Raw genomic sequence first — 13,690 nt, forward strand, 5'->3', positions numbered from 1 at the left:
CTGAATTGCATTTTTAAAAAGTGTATTTTCTACTGAATTATTTGGTAAGCATTGACGATGTTAAAAAAAACCCAAACAAAAACCTCTGACAGGAAAGAAAAATTGTGTGATACTTTGGATTGCAACAACTTTGCTTTTCTTGTAGTTACAGAAAGTAATGAAGAATTTCTTGTGTAGGAGGGTTTTTGCTTGGTTCTTAAAAGCATAAAGCCGAATTTGTGTTCCTCTCTTGATTTACTGCTGACAAAGAAAAGTCCTCTTGGCCTGTGTAATTTGATGGGACATCAGGGCAAATACACAGTTACTATACTATCAAGGTACCAGAAAATGAAAGGTTCTTTCTGTGCCACACTTTGTGCTTATTTTTCAGTTAAATTTACCTTGAATTCTTCTGGTTACGAAGCAAATCCTATGCTTTCATTTTGTGATCCTGGAAATAGACCTTGGTAGTGAACAAGAAGAGTGATAAAGAAGGAAATAACTAACGTTGTGCCTAAAATGCAAACATAAGAAGTAGAAGGAACTTTGCTGAAAAGAAAAGCCATTGAGCATGAGTTGTTTTATGAACTTTCAGACTGTGTTTTTGGGTAGCTGAAAAACAAAATCACACATCTGCTTTTCAGTATAAATCTCTTCCTGTAATTTCTACAGTCAAATGTATTTCCAAGAGTATATTTGACAGACCACCTATTTCAACAGGTACTCTGCAGGCAGTTCAGGCAGTGGCTGTGTCCTGTGCAGCCTTGCAGGTTTGCTGAAGTGATCTTTTTAAATGCTCTTTAGGAAAACTAGCACTTTCTGTCCTGTGCTTTTAGGTTTTTCCCTACCACCCCATGGATGAAATGCATTTAATTCTTTCTGTTCTCTTCTGAGGCATGTTTGACAGGTCATCACAAACATTCCCATAAAGGAAATCATAATATAATGAATTTTTAGTGGGTTAAGCTATAATAAATGCTCCAATGTCTGAATAGTACAGAGTGCATAAATTAAAAAAAAAATCACTCTTTTCCATTGAAAGACCTTAAAGGAAGGAACTTAAAAATGAACTTTGAAAAAGACAAAACAGATTTTGCAGGTCATTAATAAAGCTTTTTCTAAAGCTTCCTTTGTTGATTTATATTTGAGGTCACAGTACTTTTTCACCTTTTCATGCTCTTTTTCCTTCTGTGGGAGAATCTTCAAAAAGTTTTGGGGTGGGTAAGAGACTTAATGAACAGGGGTCTTTGGAAGTTGCCTTGAAATCTGGAGACACTGCTAATACTTGGCTGTCTGTAGTATGGCTTCAACTAAATCCCCATGGAGATGCAAAAACTGCTCTGGCCTTTGCCCTCAAAATAAGCAGGGAATGTAAGGGAGGGAGAGGAAGAAGCTTGACATAGAGCTATCTCTGTTGGAATTCTTCCATGACCTGCCATGTTTTGATACAGCTTCTAGATCATCTTCAGTTTAGGGCAGTTTTTCACAACCCGTATTCCCCTTGTGAGGAAATTATTAAAACTTGGCACAAATAATCCATCTAGCAAGTCAATTACAGGAGAAGGATACTAGTTCTTCTAAGCATATCTGGTACTAACATTGACATTGTTTTATATTAAAATGGAGTGTCAGTATTAGCTGAAATAGCTTTTCTCATTTTTTCTCCTGCATTCCTCTTTCCTCCTTGCAATTAATTGCTGGATGACTAGCTGATTTGAGCAACATTAGAGGGGTTATTACAGCACTGGGCTGATGTATTTTCTGGTGTCTGTGCCAAGAAACTTGCCTGCATGATCACTTTGTCATTTGGCTAGGGGTCACAGGATCACGGGTTGTAAGTTTCCTTCCCTTGTGATTCCAGAACTCCACGTGGTGTATGAAAGAGCAGTGAGAACATCCTGGAGGCTGTCCCTGAGCACTGCTGTGTGAGCAGATTTGGCTCAGGAGGGAAGCAGGATTTCTTAAATCATCAGAGTGTTAATTGTGAATCAGTTTTGGCAGCTGGTCCCTTTATATTGCTTTGTGAGGGAGGCTGGAATTTGCAGGGGCAGAATCTTTGGTTAGTGGCTGAAGCTTATCTGTGGATGAGGTAGGGCAGGTAGTTCCTGTGGATGCTGGCAGAGCCTCCATCCATAGGCTGCATTACTGCAATGCCAAGATCTATTTCCCGCAAAAAAATACCATTTCTTTTCTCCATTTCTCTGTTTATTATCTGTAGCTGTATTTTGGTGTTTTAGTATCTTAAATCTAGATGGAGTAGTCATAAGACATGCCTCAAAGTTTTCCATGGTAGATCTAAATTCAGTTGTATAATTAATGCTGTAATTATTACAATTTTCTCTTTTATTAGCTTAGAAAATAACCTAATGTGTTGATATTTAATTAAGTATATTTATTTGCCTAATCTTTATTCATTAATGTAGATTTTAAAGTGGGTTTTGCTTTTCTTTACTGTTTCTGCTGGAAAACTGAATATGAACCGAGTTGGGTGATCTAGTGCACCATGAAGAAGAAAATCACTAAAATCCTGAACTCAGTTGACCTGTTATTGGGAAGAAGTTTCTCTTTTGCATTTTGTGCTGGTGCAAGCGAATACCCAGTAGTTGCTGAGATATTGTGTGATGAGGTGAAGCAACACTTTATTGCTTTAAAGCCCTCTGCTTTGCTCTGCACTGGTCAGGCACACCAGTTTGTCAGGTGACTTAGCAGATGATTATGGGACAGGTGTGTCAACATTTGAAGAGTGAGGTTTTGTGTGCTGCACGTCTTTCCCTTGTGGCTCTTTTTTCCATGTGCATGTTTTCATTAGCACAGGCAGTGTCATGCTCAAGGTTGTCATTCAGGAGCAGCCTGTATTGCTCTTATGACTAACAATAGTGAAATTGCATCTCTGGCAAGCAGGCTGTTACATGCTGGCTTTAGACACTAAGCTCACAATTTTTAATTTTTTTTATTTTTGAAAACAGTCAAAAACAATTGTGAAATAAATGTGAGTGCATGAAAACACTTTTTTGGAACTGGATTTTTTCCTTCCTGGAATACTTGTGATTTGGGAAGCCACAAACCTATGTAATTCTTTGTTGGTAGTACTCTCTCCTTCACTGCCATGATGCATCAGAACTCAGAACACGTTTGGTACCTGATTTCTAAGAGAGTTTTAAAATACTAGGGTTTTGTGGTTTAAACATTCAGTTACCATATGGATAAATGGGAACTGCTGCTACTGGAATGTTGGTGAGAAGCTGGGGCTTACCTTGTTGTGTTCTGTTTTGCCCTTCCTTAGAGCCACATATTTGACTTAACTGGGCTTTGGATCAGAGTACTTCCAATTAAGAACAAACCACTTAATTGACTTGCAGAGTTAAATTTCTGAAGCAGATTTCCTCCAGCTTTTGCTCTGTTTCTAGATGAAGGGATTTGGAGGCAAGTATTTCAAATATATGCCACAGAAGTAAATAAACATTGGACACAAGAATTAAAAAATAAAATAAAAATTAATTAATCTGAGAATTGACTGTGGCAGGCTGATGGGTGGAAGTATCACTCTGGAAAACTGTGATATGTTTTATTAAACATACTCAAGTCTGGGTTTTTTTTGTTGGTTTATTTTCAGGGAGAAGGATCTTAATGCAAAGTTTATTATTTCAATGGAAAAAAATAAAACAACAATCACAAACTTAAAGGTGAGTAAATACAATTTATAAAAGGAGGTTGTAACTCAATAGCTTCCAAAATATGACTGGACAAAACTGTGATGCTTGCTGCACTGTGGTCAATAACCCCTAGTTGTTAAAATAGAGTGTTAAAGTAATGCTTTGGGGAAGCCAGGTTACACTGTTAACTTGCTACACTGTGATTTTCTGAAGACCACTTGATAGGGTCTATCATTTCTTCCAAGGTTTATCACTCAGGTCATTACTTAGCTGGGAGATGAAAGCCAACAATAGAATAGAGGTATGTTTCTAATAGCTATTAAGTCTTTATTTAATCTCTAGAAGTCTTCTGAAATTCCCATGAGAATGAACCAAACCCAAAGTACCCATCACTTGCTATAACCTTTTGATGGTATATTTTAACATTACCCTCAGCAAGAGAAGCCCTGTGCAGCAAATTGTTTTTTGCAAGATAGTTTCTCATGACTAATATATGGAAAGGAGTTTCAGTGTGTAGTTTCTTCAGAATGATTTGGAGCATGGTGAGGATTGCTGAAGTACAGTGTCAGCTGTCATGTCTTGAACATGATGATTGCCTTAAACAGCAGGTATGTCACACCTTTTTAATTATGACTCTACACTGAAGTGCTGTTCACAGTGCAAATGTCTCTCTGGCTCCTATAAATTATATGTGTAGGATAATCTCTGATTATAATAACAGATATATGGACCCATTTAACTGAACCTAAGTATTGTGACAAAAATGTGCTGTGGGGTTAGAAGCAGTAAGCTAAAATCCAGATAATTCCTGCTGTGCTGTTTTATGACGTGGCTGTCTTTCTTGCTGAAGGGCATACGTCCTCCTAATTTTGTCAGTGTTGTTGAAATCATAATCTGACTTGTCATTATTTCTAAATGTGTATGGCGTTATGTTAGATTTGCCTTCTGATTATTTATTGTCAAATGTTTTTAATTACTTCATCAGGATGTGTTGTACCAGCTTTATTTTCTTTTTTTTAATAGATACCCGAGGGTGCTACTGGAGACACAGGACGAGAAAGAACGAAAACATTTACTTATGATTTTTCCTATTTCTCAGCAGACAGTAAAAGTCCCAGCTTTGTTTGTCAAGAAATGGTAGGATTTCTGAAAGTTAATAATTGATCTTTTTCCTTTCCCTTTTCTTTGTCTTGAAAGCATTCCATGAAACTTCTTTCCATTGAAAGTGCTTCTTCTGTAATTTAGAAATTTTCTAGGTACCTGAGAGTTTGAATTTTGCTTTTTTTTCCTTTATTTTTAAACTTATCTAGTAACGTAAGTGGTGTATTTTCTAATACAGCAGGCTGAATGCCTTCTTTCAAGTTCTTTTGTCTGATTAGTGTTGTATAAGGTTAAGTTAGACAGCATCTCTAAGCACTGAAATTGGTTTTGAAAAACTTTTAGAAAAAAAACACTTTTGAGAAACAAGAATATAACTTTAATTCACTTAGAAACATTCTTATCTGGATTTTTTTGGTGATGTTTCTTTTTTTTTTCTTTCATGGTCCAAAAGCCTTGGTACATATTGAAGATTCTTTTTTCGTCCTCCCTGAAGTATTCACTTTAGGAAAGGACAAAGCAGTTTTTCTTTCTGCATAGTCAGAACAGAAAATTAAACTTGGAGCTATAGGCATTATTCAGATGAATAGATAGACCCTCTATGACTTTGCATTTCATGTGAACTTTTAACTTATCTGTTCTTTGTCCTTCCCTAATAAATCTATTAAGTGAATCTCAAGTAAGTTGTGATTACTGAATTCTCTTTTGGTTTTGATGCTGTAAGCTTCAAGTGAGAGTAGTTCTTTCCCCTTAAAATAATGCAGTGGTTTACTGAATATCCTGTAAGCCAGGTGGGTACATATCTTCTTAGGATGTATCCCTTCTATTCAGTAATCATTGGAATCAGGGATGCTGAAGTGGCTAATCCTAAAGAGCATCACAATTAAAACTAGTCATAAGAAACAGTAAGCTGAAGCCATTTTTAAATATTTATGAGAACGACAAGTTTTGCCTTTATATATATCATAACTATAATTGATGGGGAATTTAGACTTGGAATTTTTAATTTAACCATCAGGGTAAGTGATATGTCCTTATATTTTCTGAATACTTCTTTTATTTCAGTGAGATATTAGGGTTTGATCCAAACTTTTGATCATGTATATTCTTAAACTGGATTGTTATTTCTTGATGATGTTCTTTTAAGTAACACATATTTTTTCTATGTTTTTTGAAATACTAGGAAACACTCATTTTATTTGTCCATCAGTTCAGTACTGTGGCAAATTGAAGTAGTAATGTATTTGAGAGCAATGATTTGAACCTGAGATTCTAGTAAATGGTTTTAGGCAGAGGTTTCAGGCCATACGGCTTTGCTAGAATTTAGCAATACTTTAAATTGAGCATGCAGGGTCAGTTACTTAATTTTAACTAAAGAAGCTTTAATCATGTATTTTTCTGCTCTAATTCTAAATGAAGCTTCTTCTTATGCACCAGTTGTGACTTAAATTTATGGATATTGAATTCTTGGATCTTCTAGATACCTGCCTTTAGATACTTCTGGAAAGGTATGTTAGATAAGACCACATTAGAGGAACCCCAGGAGGATATTCATGGTGTTAGTAGGCTCTTGCTGTTGCAGTGCAGGTTATTTCCAGAATCCAAATTTACTGTGAAATAATGAAGTTAATAATTGTCAAAACAACCATTTGCAAAGTAAAGTTGAATGCATTCAAATAGATATCCAGGCTGTAGTCTATATTGATGTCCAGTTTCCACATATAAGTGGTAAGTTTCCCTTTTCAAAGTTTTTCCTTCTGATGCCATTTACCTGTTTCAGAGTGGGTCAGGTAAAGGCAAGATTACTGTAAGTTGCCCACGTCAGGATTCTATAGAAACAAAAATAAATTAAAATGCCCATATAGTGATGGCTGCAGCAGCCTTGAGCAATATTTTTTAAGCTATGAGTTTTATGATGGGTAATGATAGGATTAGTAATGGTATGATATAATGGTAATAAGTAAACATGGCTTTAATGTCTGTGTTCAATATTTTGCTGTTATAGTGTGTTCCACAACCTTGGACACCTCCTTTATCTGTGATGGCAGGAGTGTGAACTTCTCTTGCTCATCTACAAAAATACTTTTTTTCAGTTGTTGTTTCAATTACACTGTGTGCAGCACTTTGAAAATGAAAGGAGTTTTTAAACTATAGGAATTCAGTTCCTAGACGTATTCTGCACAAGCTACTGTTTTGCTTGTATTAATTTCATATTTAATTGGAAGACTTCATAGTTAAGCTTTTAGCAAGTTCCTGCAGAAATTCTAGTTTACTGCACCAATGGCATAGAAGGGCCTCTTTTTCACATTCATCTTGCCAAGGAATAAAATTGATCTTGATTGTTGGTAATGTGGTTGCTTAGTGCCCTTTGTTCATAATTGTTATATTTTCCCATTTGAAAGGCAGAAAAATAAGAAGTGGAAATCTGTCTTATACTACATACCATATTAATGTGCTTTGTAGATGCAAAAAGCACTTTAGTATTCCAAAGTTAGACTGGGGATAACAATTTGCTATCAAGCTTCTCAGTTTGTATTCCTGACTGAGAAACAAATAGAATGTTGATATTTACTTCCCTTTTGTGACAAACTGGTGTCCCATCCTGACAGTCTTCTCTTCTAACCTGTGTGTTAAGCCTTTGTGTTGCGACTAGGCTGACCTTACCTGTCCTATGTATGACCTCAAACCACATGCAAAACATATATAAATGTTTAAAAAAGGAAAATTCCATCAAAACAGTAGTGCATAAAGACTTGGTGAGGTAAATACTTGGACACAGAGCAAAACAGGGGAAGGAATAAATTAGCTTTGGCTGATCTTTATGTTATTCTTTGATAAATATAAATGGTTACAGCACTGTAGCTCCTTTGCTTGAGGGAAGGTCAAGTGAAGTATTCCAAAGGCATGTTTGAAGATTAGTGATTAAAGAAATTATCCAGCACTCCATCCAGGGAGAAGCTGTGAGATTATACTGTGCATGTGCCATTCACTATTAAAAATGGCTTGGAGAACTTAAAGCACATAAAGTGCAGACAAGTAACCAAACTATGTGAAACATCTATGAGATTTTTGAAAATCATGTCTAGATGGTGAGACAGAGATTAATATTTTAATTGGGAGAAATGCTGCACCAAGCTGTTACTCCTTCCCCAGTGAGGGGTATGGATTGAAATGAGGGGTAATGATGATGAAAGGTCAGGCAAATCTGCGAGGGATGTTGCAGCCAGTATTGTAGAGGAAGATGGTGAAGGTATCTGGTGAGAGCTGAATTTATTAGGTGAGAAAAGAGTCTCATATTATGAGATGTGGACGAGGGATCATTACTAGTTTTTACGTGTTGAGGGTAAAAGAGAAGACGTTAAATGATGAAAGAGGGTCACTTACCACATTAAAAGCAAGTTTCCATGTTTGCCAACCTAAAAAGCATTGCTACGTGAAAGCCACTTAGGGGGAAAATACAGAGAAGATTATGGGTCATGTTCCTACTCTTGATTAAAGCAAAAAACCAAAACCAACCAAACAAAATCCTCCAAAAAGACAAAGGAAGAAACTGACAGAATCACCAAAATGTTTCCTTTTGAGAGGGGACTCTATTTGTAGAATATGAAGAGTTGGTGAAGATACAAGAAGTGAGTAGATAATAATGATAATGAAAAGTGAATGGAGTAGCTGAGATTGCTGAAAGAAATTGGGGCTTTAGAAAAGAATGTAGTTATTTGACATGTCAAGTATTCTGTGACAGAGAAAGAACTAAAAAACCACTGGAGTGCTGTAAACGAAATACAGTAATAAGACTGCATTTTATTTGAAATACTAATTTCTTCTCCTATAAAAAATAACAGTGTGTTTTGCTATTGTGTTATGGTATTCTTCAATGTTTGCCACACTGGGCTGATGACAATATTCTTCCCCAAGCTTCTGTTGACTTAAACATTTATTTATTTTTTAATTTTAGGTTTTCAAAAATCTTGGTATGGATGTGCTTAAATCTGCTTTTGAAGGTTATAACGCCTGTGTTTTCGCATATGGACAGACAGGATCTGGGAAGTCCTATACCATGATGGGAAATGCGGTATGTTGTGTTTTCACAGAACCATAAAAAAACAGGTTGGAAGGGCCCTCAGGGATCATCTGGTCCAACTTTCCTTGGTGAAAGCATGGTCAAGAGAAGATGGCCCAGCATCCTGTTAAGATGAATCTTAACATTTTCAATTGTTGGGGAATCCACCACTCCCCTGCATTATTCCAATTATTCTAATTGCTGGTTGTTCTCATGAAAAATGGTCCTCTTGTATCCAGTCCTTTTCTCTGCAGGAGTAATTTGTATCTATTACCACTGGTCTTTTGCATGTGACTCCTTGTAACTAGGAGTCTCCATCTTCTGTGTAGGCAGGCACTTGTTAAATACTGGGACATGGTTATAAGGTCTCGTCTGAGTCTTTTAGTCTCAAGGCTGAACAAATTCAGCTCTCTCTGCCTTTCCTCATATGGCAGCTTCCTAGTTCTTTGGTCATCCTTGTGGCCCTTATCTGGACCCTTTCCAGCCTGTCCACGTGTTGTTTTTGTATGGCAGAGACCAAAACTGAATGCAGTATTCCAGGTGTGGCCTGACAAGTGCTGAGTAGAGTGAGATAATGACTTTTTTATCTCTGCCCTGGTTGTTATGACGCCCTTTTTATGATGCAGTCCAGCATCCTTTTGGCTTTCTTTGCTCATGTTTGGCTGTGTTAGCTCATACTGTGCTTGCTGTCCATAGGACCCCCAAATAGCTTTCCACAGAGCTACTCCTCAGCCAGATAGATCCCAGCCTTTGCTACACTCATGGATTATGTTTTCTCATGTGCAAGACCTTATGTCTATTGAACTTCATGCAGTTCTTGTTAGCTCACTATTCCAGCTTATCCCAGTCTTCCTCCAGGGTGGCTGTCCCTTCTGAGGTGTTGACTTCCCACTTGGTTTGGTGTCTTCATCAGACTGCGTTGTGGTACACTTGGTCCCATTGTTCATGTCGCTTATGAAGAATTAAACATCATGAAAAATTAAGCATTGGGTCCACTATTGATTCCTGGGGTCCTTACTTGTGACAAGTTTCCAGTTTTACAAGGAGCTGTTTGCCACCACCATTTGAGTGCAGCCTGTAAACCAGTTCCCACCCACCACACAGATCCCTTGTCTAGATCATAGCATGTTAGTTTCTTTAGTAGCAGGCTGTGGGAAACCATGTTGAAAGCCTTGGAGAATTTGAGGTAGACAATGCCCAGTTCTTGTACCACACTGAGTGAGCAGGTGTATATTTTTTCGCAATGGATTAAAATTATGCTGTTGCAGGAGCATGTTTTTATGGATTTTTTTCTAATACTGCTTCTGTCTGTATGCTATTAACTCATCCATGTATCACACTTTCTAGTAAGAAGTTTTGGAAGCTGTTTCTTTTACAGAAAGGTATTTATAGTTGGAAAAAGTTTATTTAAGTGATGCTCGGTTGTTTTGGACAAAACCCAGTAACTTTTGTTCAGTAACAAAGCCAAAAATTTGAAATGTTACTGCTGATTTTCTATGCCCAACTTAAGACAAAAAAAAAAAGAGATACTAATTTTGAGAAAATTAGTGATCAGCTTTTTCTGAAGATATGTGCTTTTTAAACCTCTTTTGAAGAGTCAGAAGACTAAAATAGGTCCTTAGAGAAGGCTGTCAAGTGAGAAGCAGAAATTTGGCATGATAGTAGTTCACCAAATCCTTATGAGAGTATACAGTAAATTTAAGTATTATGTGCTACTGAGCACTACAGGAATAGGAAGGTGCGATAGGAGGTGGGAGTGGTTTCTCACAGTTGCCTCTGTGACTGTGCAAAGACAGAGAGAACCTGCTAAACTTTTAGGAGTGGATCAGTTTAGAAAGGCTGACCTGATGAAGCATGTTGCCAGGCAGACTCTGCAGGTTTCATTCTTTAATCCTTGGGAAAAGAAATGTATTGTGTCTTCTCCCAGTAGAAATGAAAAGGGTAATATTAACACTTATCCTCCTTTGGATAGGTCACTCTTCTGAAATGTAGTAAGATTGGGCTCTATGCACCTCCTCTAGCTTAGGAGAGTAAATTACCTGTAAATCTTTTTCTTTTAGCTGTCACACAATAAGTAGCTTTGTGTTTACCTCAATATCATAAGCAGAATAAGCTTTTGTAACCAGAAAAGATCTCACGACCTAGATGTGGATTTCTATTTCAGAAATTTATAAAAGTGACATTTTTATGAGACTGTCTTACTATATATAATGACTGTAATAATCAAAGCAGTTTGCAAATGAATAGAAGCTGAAGTTTGTTTGACACTATTCAATAATAAAGGTCTAATCTTCTTGGCATGATACATAAATACTTTAATCTGGCTTTGTATAGAGTGCATATAAAATATACTCAGCTGGCAAGTTAAATACTGCAAAATTGATGGCCCTGTCAGAGACACTACAGTGCTGTAAGAAAACTTGAATTGGAAATAAATATTCTTTTTTCCCTACTTCCCTTTAAAAAGCCTGGGTTCTGTTCTCATTTTGTTTTCAATATTTGCTGTTCTTGGCTCTGGAAGGCTTCTTCTGCAATTCTGTGTTCAGCAGTCATTTCAAGAAAGGTGTGGGCCAGTTAGAATGTTGAGCAGAGATACTGAAATGAGCAGAGATCTATAAAATATGAGGAAAATCAGACTTGGGTATGCAAAGGAGGCAAGACTATGGGAGATTAAAAGTCTTCCAAAACCTGAAAGGCTCCTACAGAGTAATTTGCTCCTTATGGTCAAGGTAGATGGGCAAAACTCAGTACATTTAAATTGCAATAAGGAGTTTTCTGGTTAGATAGCATAGAAGAAGAACAGGCTTTTAATGAGAAAATTCAGCTTTGGAGTGAGCTGCCTATTTTGGTTTTTCTTATTTCCATGTCTGGAAACTCTGTAGGCCATAAAAAAAATAGTCCAAGCTGTAGTTGATCCTGCCCTTCAGCTCTTGTGGGTGAAAAGGAGACAATGTTTAAATACAGTTTCCAATAAGGAGTGTACATTCTTTAAGATGTACATTTTACTAGCATAATACTCTGGGAACTGTGTGTGCTTCCTTTCTCAACACTGTATTGCTAAGGTTGAAATTACTCAATTAGAGCTTGTACTTCCTATTTTAAGCCTCTCTTTGTGGTTGCTGAATTATGTCAGACAGTAATGATTTGCCTAAAACCTTGTGATAGATCTTCCATGTTTTTTCCCCTAAGCTTTAATTAAAACTATTCAGGTGTTTCCAAGCATGAGATGAAAGAAAAGTGTTTTCCCTCTTCCATTGTTGAAAAAAAATTAAAATAAAATGTGTGTAGGAATTTATAACACTGAACCATGAAACTTTACCTGGAAATAGAGATTGATAATTGATATATATTGGGAAAGGCTGCTCCTCTGTTGCCAGAGGCAATTGTCAAAAAAAAAGCCTGATTAATCTGTGAGTTTCTCCCTTAATCTAGGACTTTTTATTTTTAACACAAGGTGCAGTCATGTGAAGAACTAGGAAAGATAGAAGCAGAGAATAGATTATTATTTCAAAGAATGAAGCTTGGTTTGAGAAGGATAAAGAGATTCTGATTAAGAGGAGGAAGAAGCTGGGAAAAGGCAAAATGAAGGGATAAAGGATAATTAAAAAATAGAAGTGACTGGGTGATGAATTGGGAATTTTGTCTGGGGAAAGGAACAAGGAGGTAGAGCTTGGAGGTGGTGCCTGGAAAAAGATTGCTGTGACAGAAAATGCAGAGGGAAACTGAAGGATGAGGACAGAGGGACCATTATGAGAGCAAACTCGAGTGAGCTTGGGCAAAAAGGGTTGGATTTTTGTAGGGGTCCAAGAAGAAGAGAAATCTTTGCCCATGGAGCACTTGCTCTGACAGTTTGGTGCAGGGGGAGTCCATTTGCTTTGTGTTTTTCTGCTACCAGGTATCTGTAGTTTTCCAGCAGGCAAACTCTAAGGTGCCTGGAGTGCCTGGGCTATGTTCACATTGAATGTGTGGTCTGTCTTGTCCTACTTTGCATCCTACTTAATTACAAGGCCCCTGACTCTAAACACAGGAGCATTTCTTGTTTCAACGGTGAATAGTTAAGTCCATCTCATTGAATCTCTTAAATGTTTTTAGACTGGAGGGAAATTGTAGCTGACAGACTGCTTTGTAAGCTGCTCCTGAGCCTGGACCTCTTACCCCAAAGCTCATCTCTATGTCCTGTCCTGTTATTCCAGGGAACCATGGCTCTGGGCTAGTGTTAACTACCATCTCCCTCAAGCAGTGGGGAGATATACTCAGCAGGTAGTTGGTCACCTACCTAGTGAGACTTGGTGGGAATGGGGCAGCTGAGACCAGGCCTGTGTGGCGCTCTCCTGCTCCTCTGCTGCTGGGGAAAACCCTCACCAAAGCTTACTGCTTGGCTGGAGATGGCTCCTCCTGGACCAACAAGGAAAACTGCATGCTAAGTTTCTGGCTATCTCAGTGGGATAGGTTTTATTCAGTTTGTTTTATTAAACCAACCAAGCATTTCACACATAAAAACTCTTTATCTGCAGAGACAAACATTCAGTAATTAAATATCAAATTTAATTTGGCTGGTTTGTGGGATACAGTGAATGAAGGTTTAGTTTTCTCATCGTGTACTAATTTATTCAGAGGACCTGCTGCACTTTTCATCACAGGAAGGGCTGTGACTTGGGAATTGGGGGTTTGAATGAGAATGTCCCATGGCTGTTTGTAGATGGCTCTTGTCCTGCTCTCTGCAGCTGTTGGCAAGTCCACAGTGAAATGAGATAGAAGCAGTTAAGATACTGGTGAGATAAGGCAGTTCATGACTTATTCTGGGGAGCCAGTCTGAAAGCAGTTGGGATTATTCAAACTGAATGAGAGGGACAAGATGTATTCCAGTATTAAAGAAACGGAGCTGGTTGTACATTCCACA

At 37.5% G+C, this 13,690-nt stretch overlaps 1 protein-coding gene across 4 annotated transcripts in view; it reads left to right on the forward strand.

Annotated features, from left to right (window-relative positions):
- Positions 1–13,690, forward strand: part of KIF16B (kinesin family member 16B) — a 137,662-nt gene that overhangs the window by 10,577 nt on the left and 113,395 nt on the right. For all 4 annotated transcript variants that reach the window (XM_058836038.1, XM_058836040.1, XM_058836039.1 and 1 more), the window contains exons 2-4: positions 3,593–3,662; positions 4,656–4,769; positions 8,686–8,802. In XM_058836038.1, the coding sequence (XP_058692021.1) occupies positions 3,593–3,662; positions 4,656–4,769; positions 8,686–8,802 (301 nt within the window). The remainder of the gene's footprint in view (positions 1–3,592; positions 3,663–4,655; positions 4,770–8,685; positions 8,803–13,690) is intronic.

Source organism: Poecile atricapillus, chromosome 3 (genome assembly GCF_030490865.1).
Source record: "Poecile atricapillus isolate bPoeAtr1 chromosome 3, bPoeAtr1.hap1, whole genome shotgun sequence".
Lineage (NCBI taxonomy): Eukaryota > Metazoa > Chordata > Aves > Passeriformes > Paridae > Poecile > Poecile atricapillus.